At 50.1% G+C, this 14,319-nt stretch overlaps 7 protein-coding genes across 7 annotated transcripts; 3 read left to right on the forward strand and 4 right to left on the reverse strand.

Annotated features, from left to right (window-relative positions):
• Window positions 1-262: 262 nt before the first annotated feature.
• On the reverse strand, window positions 263-1,475 carry FIBRA_01084 (uncharacterized protein; the record flags this gene model as incomplete). Its single annotated transcript, XM_012322965.1, has 6 exons — window positions 263-463; window positions 520-748; window positions 803-948; window positions 1,007-1,150; window positions 1,220-1,284; window positions 1,346-1,475. 6 exons carry the CDS (start codon window positions 1,473-1,475, stop codon window positions 263-265), a joined length of 915 nt encoding a protein of 304 aa, XP_012178355.1.
• Window positions 1,476-2,703: 1,228 nt separating this feature from the next.
• FIBRA_01085 (uncharacterized protein) lies at window positions 2,704-3,270 on the reverse strand (the record flags this gene model as incomplete). Its single annotated transcript, XM_012322966.1, has 5 exons — window positions 2,704-2,788; window positions 2,861-2,962; window positions 3,018-3,057; window positions 3,106-3,123; window positions 3,183-3,270. The coding sequence occupies 5 exons, from the start codon at window positions 3,268-3,270 to the stop codon at window positions 2,704-2,706; spliced, it is 333 nt and encodes a 110-aa protein (XP_012178356.1).
• A 303-nt stretch (window positions 3,271-3,573) lies between these two features.
• Window positions 3,574-5,498, forward strand: FIBRA_01086 (uncharacterized protein; the record flags this gene model as incomplete). The annotated part of the gene is made up of 5 exons (XM_012322967.1): window positions 3,574-4,098; window positions 4,148-4,265; window positions 4,319-5,046; window positions 5,108-5,278; window positions 5,337-5,498. 5 exons carry the CDS (start codon window positions 3,574-3,576, stop codon window positions 5,496-5,498), a joined length of 1,704 nt encoding a protein of 567 aa, XP_012178357.1.
• A 607-nt stretch (window positions 5,499-6,105) lies between these two features.
• Window positions 6,106-6,695, reverse strand: FIBRA_01087 (uncharacterized protein; the record flags this gene model as incomplete). The annotated part of the gene is made up of 3 exons (XM_012322968.1): window positions 6,106-6,205; window positions 6,260-6,363; window positions 6,420-6,695. 3 exons carry the CDS (start codon window positions 6,693-6,695, stop codon window positions 6,106-6,108), a joined length of 480 nt encoding a protein of 159 aa, XP_012178358.1.
• Window positions 6,696-8,859: 2,164 nt separating this feature from the next.
• FIBRA_01088 (uncharacterized protein) lies at window positions 8,860-9,567 on the reverse strand (the record flags this gene model as incomplete). The annotated part of the gene is made up of 2 exons (XM_012322969.1): window positions 8,860-9,351; window positions 9,400-9,567. The coding sequence occupies 2 exons, from the start codon at window positions 9,565-9,567 to the stop codon at window positions 8,860-8,862; spliced, it is 660 nt and encodes a 219-aa protein (XP_012178359.1).
• A 201-nt stretch (window positions 9,568-9,768) lies between these two features.
• On the forward strand, window positions 9,769-10,821 carry FIBRA_01089 (uncharacterized protein; the record flags this gene model as incomplete). Its single annotated transcript, XM_012322970.1, has 5 exons — window positions 9,769-10,029; window positions 10,087-10,156; window positions 10,231-10,421; window positions 10,477-10,550; window positions 10,602-10,821. The coding sequence occupies 5 exons, from the start codon at window positions 9,769-9,771 to the stop codon at window positions 10,819-10,821; spliced, it is 816 nt and encodes a 271-aa protein (XP_012178360.1).
• Window positions 10,822-11,456: 635 nt separating this feature from the next.
• On the forward strand, window positions 11,457-13,250 carry FIBRA_01090 (uncharacterized protein; the record flags this gene model as incomplete). Its single annotated transcript, XM_012322971.1, has 11 exons — window positions 11,457-11,729; window positions 11,798-11,825; window positions 11,876-11,973; window positions 12,027-12,057; window positions 12,114-12,225; window positions 12,281-12,306; window positions 12,355-12,538; window positions 12,588-12,724; window positions 12,781-12,899; window positions 12,953-12,997; window positions 13,059-13,250. 11 exons carry the CDS (start codon window positions 11,457-11,459, stop codon window positions 13,248-13,250), a joined length of 1,245 nt encoding a protein of 414 aa, XP_012178361.1.
• Window positions 13,251-14,319: the final 1,069 nt, after the last annotated feature.

A 14,319-nucleotide genomic window follows, 5' to 3' on the forward strand; every position in this document is an offset into this window, starting at 1 on the left:
GTCAATTATCCTCATTAGATTGAGCACGCTCGGCTGGGAGGTCATCTTACTGTTGTACTACTCGCATTTTCGCTTTTCCCCATATGTTATCTAGCCGCAAGCCCATGCCCGTTATGCGACTGAAATTAGGGTTGAACTCTCGAAGTACAATGCGCGACCAGCTGCTGAACTCCGCGTAAATGACCAGTTAGGCCTCTTCGAGCGAAAGAATCTTAGTGTAATCAACAACGACAATAAATATCCTAACTGATACAGGCTCCATTCATTGGATCATGGTAGCCAGTTGAACAATAAGGTCATCATCAACTTTGGGAGCAGACTCGCCCTTCATGTTCATGTACGCTGTGCGAAGACGTTCCGTGGATAGCTCATCCACGTTAGACAGCGTGATAGCATCCGGAGCGGCCGTGTGTGACGCTGAGGATGAGAGGAGACGTGGCTCGGTAGCAAATCGGCGAGTGCACTTGACGTTTGTCCTCCTTTAGCCACAACTGGCATCATGAAGGTTTGAACACATACCAGTTTCACGCCATACCAAGCGCGTAGAGTCAGTCCCGCCGGAATGGAATCTTGGGGCGGAACGGGCCCGTCATCGTCGTCCGTCATGTCCACAGCAACTAGAAACATCTTCAGCGATAGCGGGATGTCGTTGGCCAAATAGGCCGTTTCTGCAAAATGAAGAAAGTGGAACGGATTCTGCGGCGCGAGCAAGAGGGCATGCGAAATGGATTGAAGTGCATACGTGTACCTGATATCATGGATTATAGTTTGAATGCCGCGAAGAGGTAAAGTAGCTACTCACTGCTGACACGACGCGTAAATATCGGCGAGTTCGAGCCAGCCGTCGACGTCCGCGTAGAATGTATCAAGCATTGCTGAAAGTTCCTGAACAGCCAAATCAATTTTCCCCATACGTCGTAGAATAGAAGATTTTCTTCGCCAAGCTGTCTGGAGACATGAGGCGGGGCATGAGACAGGATCTCATATCAAGCGGGAGGATACATACTGCATTTGCAGGATCTGCTTCGAGTAGCTCATCGTAGTATTTTAAAGCAACCTCTGGAGATGCTGTAGCCTCCATCCGGATTCCTTGAAGCGTTTCTCCTCGAGGGGATCCCGGGAATTTATCCACTATGAGTTGGAGACATTGCTGCAGGATACCCACGTAACATCAGTCAAGCTCGAGTTGATATAACATATGTGCAAGCGTTGGACGTACGTCCGCCACCGCAAGATCTCCCTGGTCCAATGCCGCGAGGGTCAACTTCTCCAGCGACTCCCAGCCTGGGGGACATGAAAATGCGTCAATCTCAGGACACGCGTTGCGTATCCGAGCCAGGCCTACCTTCGTCGCCCTGCTTTGCGAAACCATTATTCTTGAGCAGTGTAATGCCTTTGTCTAGCGTGTCCTGAGACTTTTGTGACTTGGACGGATAGTATCCGGCGAGCTTTTGTAGGGAGTTCGTGAGGTCCATGGTGCAGCCACTGCCACGGCCGCGGTGGCTGCCATCGCGTCCGCCCGCGTGCTTCCTCTCTAGTCTTCCATCATGACGGTGCGGCGGCATGGCTACGACTTCACATTTCTCTACGCCTCGTTCAAAGTATGACAAAACAGCCCATACCCGGGGGAAACTCTGTATGTATGGTACATACTGCGTTTCTACATATTTTTACAGGCAAACAGCTCAAACCCATTTTAAATCCGTCTGCGTAGACGGATATCGGTCACAGTAAGTTTGCTCTGCACTATAGGCGGTATGATCATATTCAGACTGGACACAAGCTCGATGCCAGCAAGTCTATTCTAGACAGTGGTGCACGAAGCAGTGTCATTCGCTGGACACCCAGAAGCTCTTGGTGTTAATGACCGAGGCGAGAGGGGATTGCGCCGCGGTGGGCTTTAAGTACCGACAACATCTGTCAATGTGACTCTAGGACTGCGCGTTTATCAAGGAGACACGCGACGACATCCGTACAGACGTGTGCGGCGATAAATGAAGTGAATATATTGTCTCCCTCCTCAAATGCGGACCCTGAGATGCGCGCACTCCTAAGTCTACTGAGGAAGATCAACGCAGAATCAGAAGCGGCTCTTTCAAGTCAAGTTGAATCCCCCTGATTCTGAATATATACAGAGAATGCAGGGCGTATAATGGACGTATAATCAAGTGTCTGTGAGCGCTTCTCCGATCATCACTTATTTCTTGCAACGAAAACAACAAAAAGGACGCGGCGAAGCCGAGGGGAAGTTTGCGCACCACCGGAATCATAGTTTTTGCCGAAAAACGACCATCAAACTCCTCAGTAATAAAGATGAAGCACACCCCAATTGCACAGATCGGTGAAGAAGAAATTGAAAGTAATCTACCAACAATCTTTGACTGTCGATCGACACTATTCGCAAGGCAAAGAGGCACTGCATGCGGAAGCACCGACTACAAACCATACACGTGAAAAGGGTCGGATTAAGGTGGCCTACTGAGCTATGTGGTCACTTGGGCGCGGGCACCGTCACAGTGCAGCCATAGCCGACTTACTTTGGAGGGTTCAGCTTGAAGCATGACGCAGGAGTATAACATCCTATCAACCATTCATTGAGAACTTGGCTCGCAAAGGCAGATACAACATGGCCAAGCGATAGCAGTAAGTGTAGGATAAATAATAGCGTACAATCTGCGACGCTCGAGTGCATGATTCTAAACTCTATGTGATCGGCATCGGCTGCGCTTTTTTGGGACCAATCATTATGAGTGGGAGGTAGGCAGTGACGAGGGCAGTGGCTGCAACGCTGAGAGTAAGATGTGATCCAGATAAGTAGAGCATCTACGGCATGGAGAGGAAGTCGTGGATTGGAACACACATGAGGGTGGTGATCGGGCTGTTGCCGCCTTCTTTCGTCCGAAGAGGGTGTTGGTTAATGAGACCGTTCAGGGCAAGGAGAAGAGATGGCCACGCGAGAAATCTATCGTTGAGGTTAGAGCAGACACTAGATAGGACAGAAACACAAACAACCGAACCTGTTACGGGTGATCATGATGAGGCCAGTGCCGAACATGACTGTTTTTGTGTCAGACATAGCTCATGTGAGAAACAGGAAGCACACACTCGTGGCGTTGAATCCATCTAGGACACATGAAGTAAGCTGTAAGTCAAAGAGACTGCAATAGAACGACTGTACGAACCTGGAGCATCGGTTTGCCACGTTGCAGGGAATGTTACAGTAGCCTCCGCGCTGGAATCTCGCGGGTCGTCAGTATTTTGAGAGGACATGGTTGGCCGTCGATGTCATAGAGGTCGTCTAGGACACGGGAGGTCTGGGATCGCTCACGTGGTGCGGTATGTATGGAACGCGTGAGCGCGTCACGGTCCTTCCGACGGCCTCCTGGCTGCTATGATACAGCTGGGTCACTCTACGCATTGCATTCCGACACATACATGCAGTCGGCTCTTGACAAAAGATTGAAGCCTTATTCAAGTTGTACTCACCACTGCTTGGGTTTCTCAGTGCCACATGTTTAGTTCTCACGGTTGGCGCGATCCTCGCACTGTCTGCTGCGTCGCAGAGCAATACTTATGGCGAACAACACTCTCGGCGTATACGAGACCTTCTCCTCACACCTGACCACTCTGCTATCACTCTGCCCACCGCACTTTATCTACGTGTACGACCCTGAAAACCCCAAGATCGCGTCTTCCGTCATCCGCTCAGTGCTCTCCCAGCTCTCAGAGGATCCTTCATTGTCTCTGCGCTATGCATCCATAGACGCCATCTCGTGTTTCACCCAACGTCTGCTATTCGATACTGTGCTTAACTCGCTTGCCGGCTGGACACCGACTTGGGAGGATGGATGTGAAAACTGGTCTGGCGACGGCATGCGATACAACGAGAACATAGACACATTCTTGCACGGATTGAGAGCAGTTCAATCCTCGCTTCAGAGGGAGAACAGAGCATCCCCTGATAGTACGAGAAAAGGAAAGGGGAAGGTGACTGCAGAAGCTGAGCCTTGCCGATTGGTTGTCATGGTTGAACGTGCAGAACGTCTGAGGGACAACCTCTCGGATTTATTAATTCCTCTGACACGCCTAGCTGAGCTGGTATGCCATATACGCGAGATACAACGGACATACATGACCCCCTCCACAGGCACGATTGGACGTCGTTACCATTCTCCTTTCGGATGCTCCTTGGGAGGATATTCGCCCAACACTCGGCGCGTCTCCAGAGCCATATTATATGAACGCCCCGCTAATATCGAAACAAGGTCCGTAGTGGTTTACCCTTCATCGTGTATTGCGCTTAGTTGTTTCTCGCCAGCTACTCTCGAAATGCTTACATCTTTCTTTCCGTCCTCAAATCCGTCCTGCTTGTACATTGATCCGGACGCATACAACCCTGTTCTTAAGCCGCTTTATAGCCACTTTATTGCGACACTCTATAGCATCTGTGCCCCTTTCACTCGAGATCCCTACGAGCTTGCATACATCGCGGCGTCTCGCTGGCCCGGCTTTGTCCAGCCCGTACTTGATGCTCACAGGCAGCGTTTGCGAGCATCTGAAGCCCGCGCCACGAGCAATGCTGACGAGACAGGATCTGATAGCGAGGAAGAGATGCTGGTTGAGAGTGAGCTCGAACCAGTCCTGGCACCGCCGGCGGAGGACGTCCGGATCAGGCTCATACGCCTCTTCACGCCTTCGTTCACTGCCGCCCTCGAGGCACTCTATCCGCGCATGGACAATGCTGCTGACTGGGCGAAAGCGCACATGCCACCCCCGAACCTTCTCGCAATTCCCCCAATGCAAGTACCCCGCGAATTTAACAGCACCGAAGTGACTGGTCTGCAAGACTCTTCTGCGCTGTGTGTCGAGGCGCTTCCCAGGCTGGCGAAATTCGTGCTCGTCGCGGCATTTTTGGCGAGTACGAACCCACCGAAGAGCGACCTACGAATGTTCGGTCGTGGTCGAGATGAGCGCGCAAAACGCCCACGGAGAAAGGGCGGGAGCCCCAGGAAACCAAAGGCGGGAAGCACTGCAGGTGGCGTGAAGGTGTGTCCGATTATCTGCCCGTGCGAACGTGGTATCTCATGCTCGTCGTGCGTTTGTACAGATACCGCAGAGGCTCTTAGGTCCTACGCCTTTCACCCTCGACAGGATGATCGCAATTCTGGGGGTGCTGCTTGAGGAAAATGACGTGGAGACACGCCCGGCGGCTCCGCAGTATTCCCAGCCTGGCGAGTACACCGACATGGAGATCTCGCGTGTGGCTCTATACGCTCAGGTCTGTCGTTTGTACATTGTACTGAGTGGCTGATTCTTATGCAAGGTGGATTTCCCAGGTCATGGAGTTGGCTTCGATGCGTCTCCTGATCCGCACTTCCCCTGCGGACAAATTGGACACAACGCCCACGTTCAAATGTGGGATTTCTTATGCTGTAGCACTTCGAGTGGCGAAGGACATAGAAATTATACTAAATGACCTCATGTGGGAGCCTGCGTGAGGACAGATCTCTGCCGGGATCTTACGTTGTAAGAGCTGGTATGTCCTATTCAATTTGTAGCATTAGCTGGAAGGAACACAGTTCGTAGTTTGAGGGCTTCCGATATGGTAATTTCTGAAATAATATTGCATCGAAGGATTTCAATGGAGCTATGGATGCGACGAAATGGACGAGTCTGCCAGTGGAACCTGAATGCCATCGACACTGTTTCCAATTGGGACGTGTACATCATTGTCCGGAGACGGCGAGGCCGTATTCTGCGTAGTCAAGAAGTCGAAGGAACAGTCTCCAGGATGCGGAGGGAAATGCTCAGCGACAGCGAGCTCCTTGTATATCGTCCCTATAGTCAAGTTCAAATTTTCTTAATTCATGAAAGTATACGTTCAACCGGCCTGAGAAGTCCGTGGCTAGTATCGCGGAGACATGAGTAACTTGTGGGAAGGGTCTTACAAGACAGATTGTAGAACAAGCTATTTCGTTGCGTTCATTAATGATTCAGACAATTTACTATCATTCTCAGCTTTAAAATTACATGATACACGGCTAATTGGCGGACAAGGGATATACCATCGAGGGAACAAACAATTATACTCTCAGCATTAGTAGATCACTGGGGGGTAGGCAGAACATTGGGGCTGTCCTCTGTCAGCACGACTTGGTTCACTGCCGAGACCACGCGAGTCTCAGACGTCCCCACCTGAACGACACTGAGCACATACGTGAGTGTCAACACTCAAAAGACACAGAGAAGAGATACTTACGTGATGTTCAAGGACGAAGTAATGATCCGCAGCGGCGCAGGCGATAAAGATCTGATGTTGACGAGGTTGCCGGTCGCTTTGTAGAAGATACCAGCATTGCCAGCCTAACACATGTTGTATTAGCTCGTTGTCGTGAGACGTACAACTTGCGTTGATTTACCAATCCCAGCGAATTATCCTTCTTCTTGAGAACGCCGACGGCACCAGAGAAAGTTACATTCTCATTCTCTAGCCCAGTCTGATCCTGGAGAAGCTGCCGATACTTCTCGCGCGTCAGCTCGTGGCCGTTGACCGTGATGTGAGCGTCGTCGGCAACAAACGCGTTGAACGCGCTGTTGAAAGCGTTCTGAGTGGTGGCTTTGTAGATGGCGGAGATGTTGTTTTCCGCCCACTCAGTGAGGGTTAAGATGATGGGGCCTCCGGGATTAGTAGTCATGGTGAGGAGGTGTAGTAGCTTGAGGTGATTAAAGAGGTGGAAATTTATGCGACGGCTGTGTTGATCGTGTAGCTCGAACTGATATTTATGTTCTGTAGCATTTGAAGACGCTCAAACGAACTGTAGAATGGAGAACGTCACGAGATGATCCAGTGGTGTGCCACTGAATGATGAGGAGCTACGCAGTAGCTGGCGCGTCGCGCATAGCGCTCGAATCACTGTCGCCCATCAGAATATTCAGTTCCCTGTAGCACATTCATTGGGGCACTTACAAGATTGCATCGTTATACTAACAATTACAATTAAAGTCAATCGCAACAATCTGACGCAGATAATTGTGGTTGTGGATCTAGGTGTGAGCGGTAATAACACCGAGCAAAATCTTGGTGCGTCGCCTGTTCCTGCATCAATGGGAGCAAAAAGAACTAGACGTGTCTACAATCCAATCATTTGATCGTAAGAACAATCAATGTGAGTGTGTCATGAGCAGAGAGCATACTATGCTTGAACGTGACCACTACCGAAACAATACTGTATGTTGACTCTTAACAAGATGCAGTCCCTGCTGAAGGGAAGATTGTATGCTACATCAATGCATTTCCAGAATCAGATTATACAGCACGAGACACAGCTTACATTGCAATCAGATTTGATGGACCACCTGAAGGGAGCAACAAGGATGGCCTCTTAACACCGAACGACTACGTGTCCATTCCTCAGGTATTTTGGGACTAGGTGATTGGCTCTGGAGCTCTGTCTAAATGGCGTGACCAGGCAAGGACTTGACCTGAGACGCTGCCTTTCAGAAGAGCGGATCTGAAGCGATAAGCAGAGGGTAGTATCGTAGGGGAGGGGCGACACTAGTTCTACAGATCCGTACTGAACTTGGAAATCACTGCTGCCAGTCTTGGTGACGAAAGGCAGTGGAAGTACACAAACCTTAGATGGAATATTGAGTGGAAGCTCGCAGGATGACCGGATAGGACATATGACGTTCTTTCAAAGCTCTTGCTTAGACATTTGTATGTGTAGGTATGGTTGACCGCTCACCATGATGCATGCCGCTCTACCTTCTCACCACCGCGTGACGACCTCACCAACAGCTCCAACAGGCAATTTTTGGGCAACACGCACGTGTAGAGGCTAGGTGAACATCACAGCTTGACTGTTACTTCATCGAGAGAAGACTATGGATGGGTTTCCACGAACAATATCAAAGCCTTCAAGTCAATGGGAGATTCGTCGCCCTCTAGATCGAGTTTGGGCCCCGGGGGCACCGTGGCTGAGAATAAGACCGCGGGCGCGAGGGGGGGCGTACAGCTCCAGAAAGCTACTTTGTAATTTGATCCATCTGCATTGATCTGGACTGTGAGGTCGCGGGGTACGATTTTCACTCTACGAAAGATGTCCACGATTACAGGACCATCTCGCTGTAGTTTGACATTGTCCAACTTTGTCAACGATACGAGGACATCGCTGATGAATGGTTGCATGCGGACCAAATGAAGCATACGGCGAAGATTTTGAGGCCCGCGGCCGGCGTAGGCATGCTGGATCCTGCTGAGATGGAATGCTAAGAGGGTAACGGACAGTCAATACTCGCAGATGAACAATGCGGCTGGGAGTGTCCATCAGCATACATCCGCACGTACTTATCATCGCGTTTGAAAGGTCGAAAGCTGAGTCCTTCTATTGGACGATGGCGTACAAGAGGTTTAAGCCGGCATGACATGGTTAATAAGGTAATCTAGGACAGGATCATAAGGAGGATGCGTCGCTCAAGCAATGTTAACTCATTTCGGCTTGCGGGGGTAGCTGTCAACCGTAGGATGTCGATGCGAAAGAAGAGAATGAATTGGACGTAGCCAACGTGTGGTGTATCGAGATTTACTGGGCGGACATACTGTCTTCCTCAGGCTCATGAATACTATTGTTCGCAAGTGAACCCACCATTCAATCAAAGCTCGGGTCCAGTGCTTTAAGGGATGGAAGATAAAGTCGCAGATGATTCAGCGTATTGATACAACGCGGCCTGAATAAATATATCACCATGGCATAGAGATAATCGAGGGGGTGAATTGGTGTACTTAGGAAATTAGAAAATTAACAAAACACGCGCCTGAACTGAGTAGCCGGAGGTTCTTACGTGTAGAATAGGAAATGACTACGACTCGGGAGGGACGGCAAAGGGATCATCCATGGGATCATCCATCAATGCGCCTCCCAGCAATGCGTCCGCAGATTGCAGCTGAGATAAGTCCTGCGCGTCCTCAAAAGGTTCACCGTCTGGACCCATCTGGGACATATCCAGCGACATTGCACTACCAAGGGCATCCGCGCCTACGGCAGCATCTAGCTCTCCTCCCAGTGGTTTCAAGGATTCGTCAAGAGCATCATCCTGGCCCGGCGCAGGCGAAGGTGGCTGGAAGGATATGGACAACGGATGTGGTTTGGGCGAGGCGGGTTTTAGTTCTTCCTTAGAATCGAACGCAGCGGGCATGGAAACCTCACGCGACGCCGTCGTCGTCTCTGGCACAACGGAGACAGCGGCCTCGTCTTGATCCAACTCTTCGTCTCCCTCAACCACTTCGATTTCGTCGGGCTCCGGTAGGGGGGCGAGCGGTTGGTCTGTCTCGCCCTCATCGTCGCTAAATTGCTACCCAACAATAAGACGGGAAAGGACGTCGAAATAAGAACGGCGCACCTGTTTCTTTTCCGTTTTTACCCATTTATATATGCGCAGCGTCGAGCCTGGTGCCGCGTTCTCGGGAAGAATCCATGCTTTCTCCCAGCAAGGAACGGGTTGCATTAGTTGTCTCCTCGACGCCTCCGAGGACGACGTGCTGAATCCAACCCTACGTCTTGTAGACATTCTGTAGTTATGGCTTGTTGGTATGAATGGAAAACGATTTCGCGACGTAGGAGGCTGCAGCAAAGCAGAAAACGATCGTCAAAATAGACGCCTGATCATAACTAGACGCGTCCCATATTGTGGCTTCAGCTTGTGGATTGGCTGCTATCGTCCCTCCATGCTTTCTCCCAACTTCATCGCTGCCATTAACGTCTCGTAAAGATGGAGGAGGAGGAGGCCGAGCTCCGCAACCCATTTCCATCCCCTCCTTCTCACTACACGAAATACACGACACACAACCTTCGTCTTCTCGACCTTTTCCGTGAACGCGTTGCCGACGCGAACATCTCTTCGGCCAGCCAATACGAGGCACTTTCAGACCAAAATGACGTTCCGGAGTGGCCACTTGTTCAGCTTGAGAAACCTCGAGTCGATTGGATACTCGAGGAGGGACACTACACTGTCTTCGGGGACACCTGGTTTGTGCGCGGCGCTGATACTTGACCGACTCGCCCAAACAAACGTTAATGACTTGGACAGGTTAAAGAGACAATCCCATCACTCGCGGATCTGGGCGGGCAACAGTTGTACCCCGTTGATCCAAGCGTAGGTTCGTCCCAATTTTAAATTGCAACGGCGTTTCCTCTACCCGCCATGGTGCGCACCGACTGACACCTTCACCAGACCGGAGACCCGCACTGCGGAATGTTCTTAGGTCTCTTCTCGTTACGTATTCACGCTTGCTGGATGCCCTGCTTGCACCTCCACCCACAGCATCTTCCACCGCGCCGCCGGAGTGGCAGAGACAAGTCGAGTGGATCACTGTTCTCGGACAGAACATCATGGCAGCGGCAAACGATTTACGACCGGTACAAGTATGTAATCGAGGATTTTTTGTACCAGAAACCTGACCAATGCGTATTCGATTAGGCAAGAGGGAACTTAGAGCTCATGTTGCGACGGCAACTCGAGCTACGCAGGGAGGAGACGAAGGCAATACACGCGTAAATACGGTCTTCAATATCACCAGATGTGATCCTCACACATGCGTCTAGGAAATGCGACGCACTGGAAGCTAAGCTGGCAGAGATTCGCATGACTGTACAGACCTTGCCCCGTGATGCCACAGTGCAAGCTGTTGGGAGGCATGGGACGTCATCGGTGAATTCTGTGCTCTTCTCCCAGTACTTTTGGCTAAATCCATCTTCACAATTACAGAGAGTTGCTAGTACCACGATTGAAGACGTACTATGTTGGGCAGAAGAAATCAGTTAATGATGATCCCAACCATTTCCTTAGCATCTGCTGAAGTCCACGACTACGCTGTTATGCGGAACATATCAATGCCAAGGCGCGCCGCATGGTGAACTGTCCTCAGGACTTATTTACCGCGAGTCTCAATGCCGCCTTTTATTGAAGTAGTCAATTTGGCACGTACGCTTGTAATATTACTGCGACCGACACTCCTTTGTTTGTGTTCTGTTAGCCACAAATGTCGCATGCTTCCTAATTTATGTGCTGGCACGACTCTTACAGGCACTGTTCGCAACGTTCATATCTGGTTTCTCCTCCTGTGTTCAAATCTAGTGCATTTCAGTCAACTCATAATTGTCAGATCCTCGCCGTGAGCTATTTTTGGGACATTGGACAAGGTGCTATCCCTGTAGCTCATTCTAGGTTCCGGCTGATAGCTGAAGGTTTGGGTCCAACTCATCTCCGAGAATCTCTCGACATTTGAATTTGGTAAATCCATCCCACCAACGTGTTCCGATGATATGATTACAGGACGTCACAAGCCAAGATCATCGTGGCGGGCGTTCTCCTGCGTGCCGGGCAACGCATGTTCCACGACTATAAAGTGAGGACAGAGTGTCGTCCTCCCATACACCTGCCGTATTTGTTCGCCCAACATGTTACTCCCCGTCTCTCTAGCCCTCCTTTGGGCACTGGCACTGGCCTCCTCGGCAAAGCCTCTTGTCGTACGGGATAAATCTCCCATAACTGTGCCTTTCTCCAGGCGCCTCAATTTCACTGGCAAATCGACGCTGGCTCAAAGGGACCGCGTCCGGGCACAGACGTTCATGGGTTGCTGCCGCGGAGGCATGTCTTGCGGCTTCGAGACCGCTGCCGCTAGCGTTTTTGACGTTTCTGCGATGAATGGAGCCGTTGACTACACTGTCACCGTCAGTCATTGTCGGGGGTTCGGTCATTCTCTCTCTCTGCTGAGTGCTGACTGCTATGCATCTCTTAGGTTGGTATCGGATATCCTGCCACAGAATGTACGTCAAAACTATACCTCTGGATTATTTGAGCTAAAATGAAAATCCAGACACTTTGATCGTCGACACCGGTAGCTCCAACACTTGGGTCGGAGCAGACCAAGCCTACGTACAAACCAACACATCTCGAAACACTGGCGAGGAAGTTGTACGTAACTTCTTTTCTTGCAATGACCTAGCTCGAACTGATGATGGCTACAGGAGGTTGACTATGGTTCGGGATACTTTGAAGGTGTGATTTCTGCCTCCGGCGATTCATGGATTCGGCTGACGGACCATGTTACAAAGGGGAAGAATACACCGACACTGTAACGCTCGGGTCTGGTTTCGCAATAACAAACCAGTCCATTGGTGTTGCATCCGTCACCGAAGGCTTCAGTGGTGTCGACGGAATTCTTGGGTGAGCTATAAATATCCTCGACAAATTCCAGGTACACTCACTCACGTTCAATCAGGATTGGCCCTCAAGATCTCACTTGCGGTATGCGAGGAGGTTTCGAAGAATGAATTCCTACTGACGTCTGCCTAGGCACCCTAAGCAACGCGGACGAGTGCATTCCGACTGTGACCGACAACGCGTACTCTCAGGGCCTAATCAGTGCACATGAGGTTGGAATTTCCTTCGAGCCGACTACCTCTCTGTCTATCACCAACGGCGAGCTCACCTTTGGCGGCACTGATTCGAGCAAGTATACCGGCACCATCACCTACACGTTAGTTCTCGCGTGTCCGGGATGCAAGATGCTTACCTATACCTTCTAGGCCCATCACGACGACAGAGCCTGCAAGCTCCTACGTAGGTATCGACCAATCTATCACCTACGGGTCGAGCACGACTATCCTCCCCAGTTCTGCTGGTATTGCGGACACCGGTACTACCTTGATTCTGCTTTCCAGCTGTAAGTGATACAATTCGCTCCCGTCGTTCGGGTTTGTTGACTTCGTGACGCCGCAGCGGCTTACAAGGCATATGAACGCGCGACTGGGGCGACGTACGATGAGAACACCGGCCTACTCAGGCTTACCACGGCAGAGTACGATAAGCTCGAGAGCTTATATTTCAACATTGGAGAAGTAAGCGTATTTAAGTGGCCCAGAAAACGCCCATCATTGATCTCCTTGATTAGACCACATACGAGTTCACTGCAAACGCTCAAATTTGGCCTCGCTCGGTACGAATTAATTCAACTCTGCCGGCCGCATCGTGACCATCCTCATGTCTTCCTCGTGTAGTTGAATACTGCCATTGGCGGCACCTCCGAATACGTCTACCTCATTGTGAACGATCTGGGGTCGGATGCCGAGACCGGTCTCGATTTCATCAATGGAATGACATTCCTCGAGCGATTCTACTTCGTCTACGATGCTGGAAACAGCCAGGTTGGCTTTGCTACAACACCCTACACTAACGCCACTACGAATTAAGGATATATTGACGTGACTTGCCACCACTTGGGGCGTTTCAGTTCTGACTTCGCCGGATATTTTGATAACTATAATGGGATACTATATCGGGTAGTACGATACAGGATGAGAATGGATGCTATCTAAATTCACTGCGGAACAGTCATATACAATATTCTGAGTGCACTTCTTGGCTAACCTTACCCTGCATTCAGGTGTTGTCCACTCGCAACGTAATAAACTGGGTTCGTTGTATATTTTCCATGGCTACTGTATGACAAAACAAACATATCTGTTGGAACACTAGGTGCAGCAGTGAGTGAGGCAGAAGAGAGGTGATAGATAGTCTGTAGCTACATTGTAGTATATATACATGTGTCCAAGGGCCCAAGCTTCAGGCTGTTGGCCAGTACTGTTGTTTGTGTGGGATGCTAGGTGATCCTGGCCATTGTTGGCTGTGGTTTGCATGGCCTGTTGCTGGGCTTGTCCTTTGTGGCATATCCATGTTGTTTCCCAACACTCCCCCTCAAGCCTGTCACCATCCTAGGTCTGAAGTCCTCCCTCAATCCTGTGTTGTCTGCCCATCTTCCTCAAACTTGTAGAATCCCCAATTGTGTTGATAGGCTTGCATGATGATTGCATGCTAGTGCCTTTGCAAATAGGTTGGCAGAGTTGGTTTCTGTAGAGCAGTAGTATAGTAGGGAAGTTCAAAGTTGATGCAGCTGGGCTTGCAGAAAGTTCTGCAGCACAGATGCAGATTTAGTGTCACAGAATTTTATAGTGTCTATCTTGTCTTAGCATCTAGATGATCTACATCTTATCTGATTAGATATCTCACTAGATAAGGATAGCATTGATAGGCCTGTGTAGCGTATGGGTGTGTTTCAAGCCAAAATTGACACTCAAAGTGTTCAAAGCATCCAACTTTGGGGAAGTCTGTGATACCACAACACAAAAACACCTTAGAGCAAAATCCATTTTTTGACATCTTTGAAGCACCACGATCTTGCTCTGATCTAATTGGGATCTTTCATGTTGATATATAATAGTGGCAATAAACCTTACCTGTGTTGACTAGACACAAGGCAAG

This window comes from Fibroporia radiculosa (assembly GCF_000313525.1).
Source record: "Fibroporia radiculosa TFFH 294 genomic supercontigs, scaffold483, whole genome shotgun sequence".
Classification (NCBI taxonomy): Eukaryota; Fungi; Basidiomycota; class Agaricomycetes; order Polyporales; family Fibroporiaceae; genus Fibroporia; species Fibroporia radiculosa.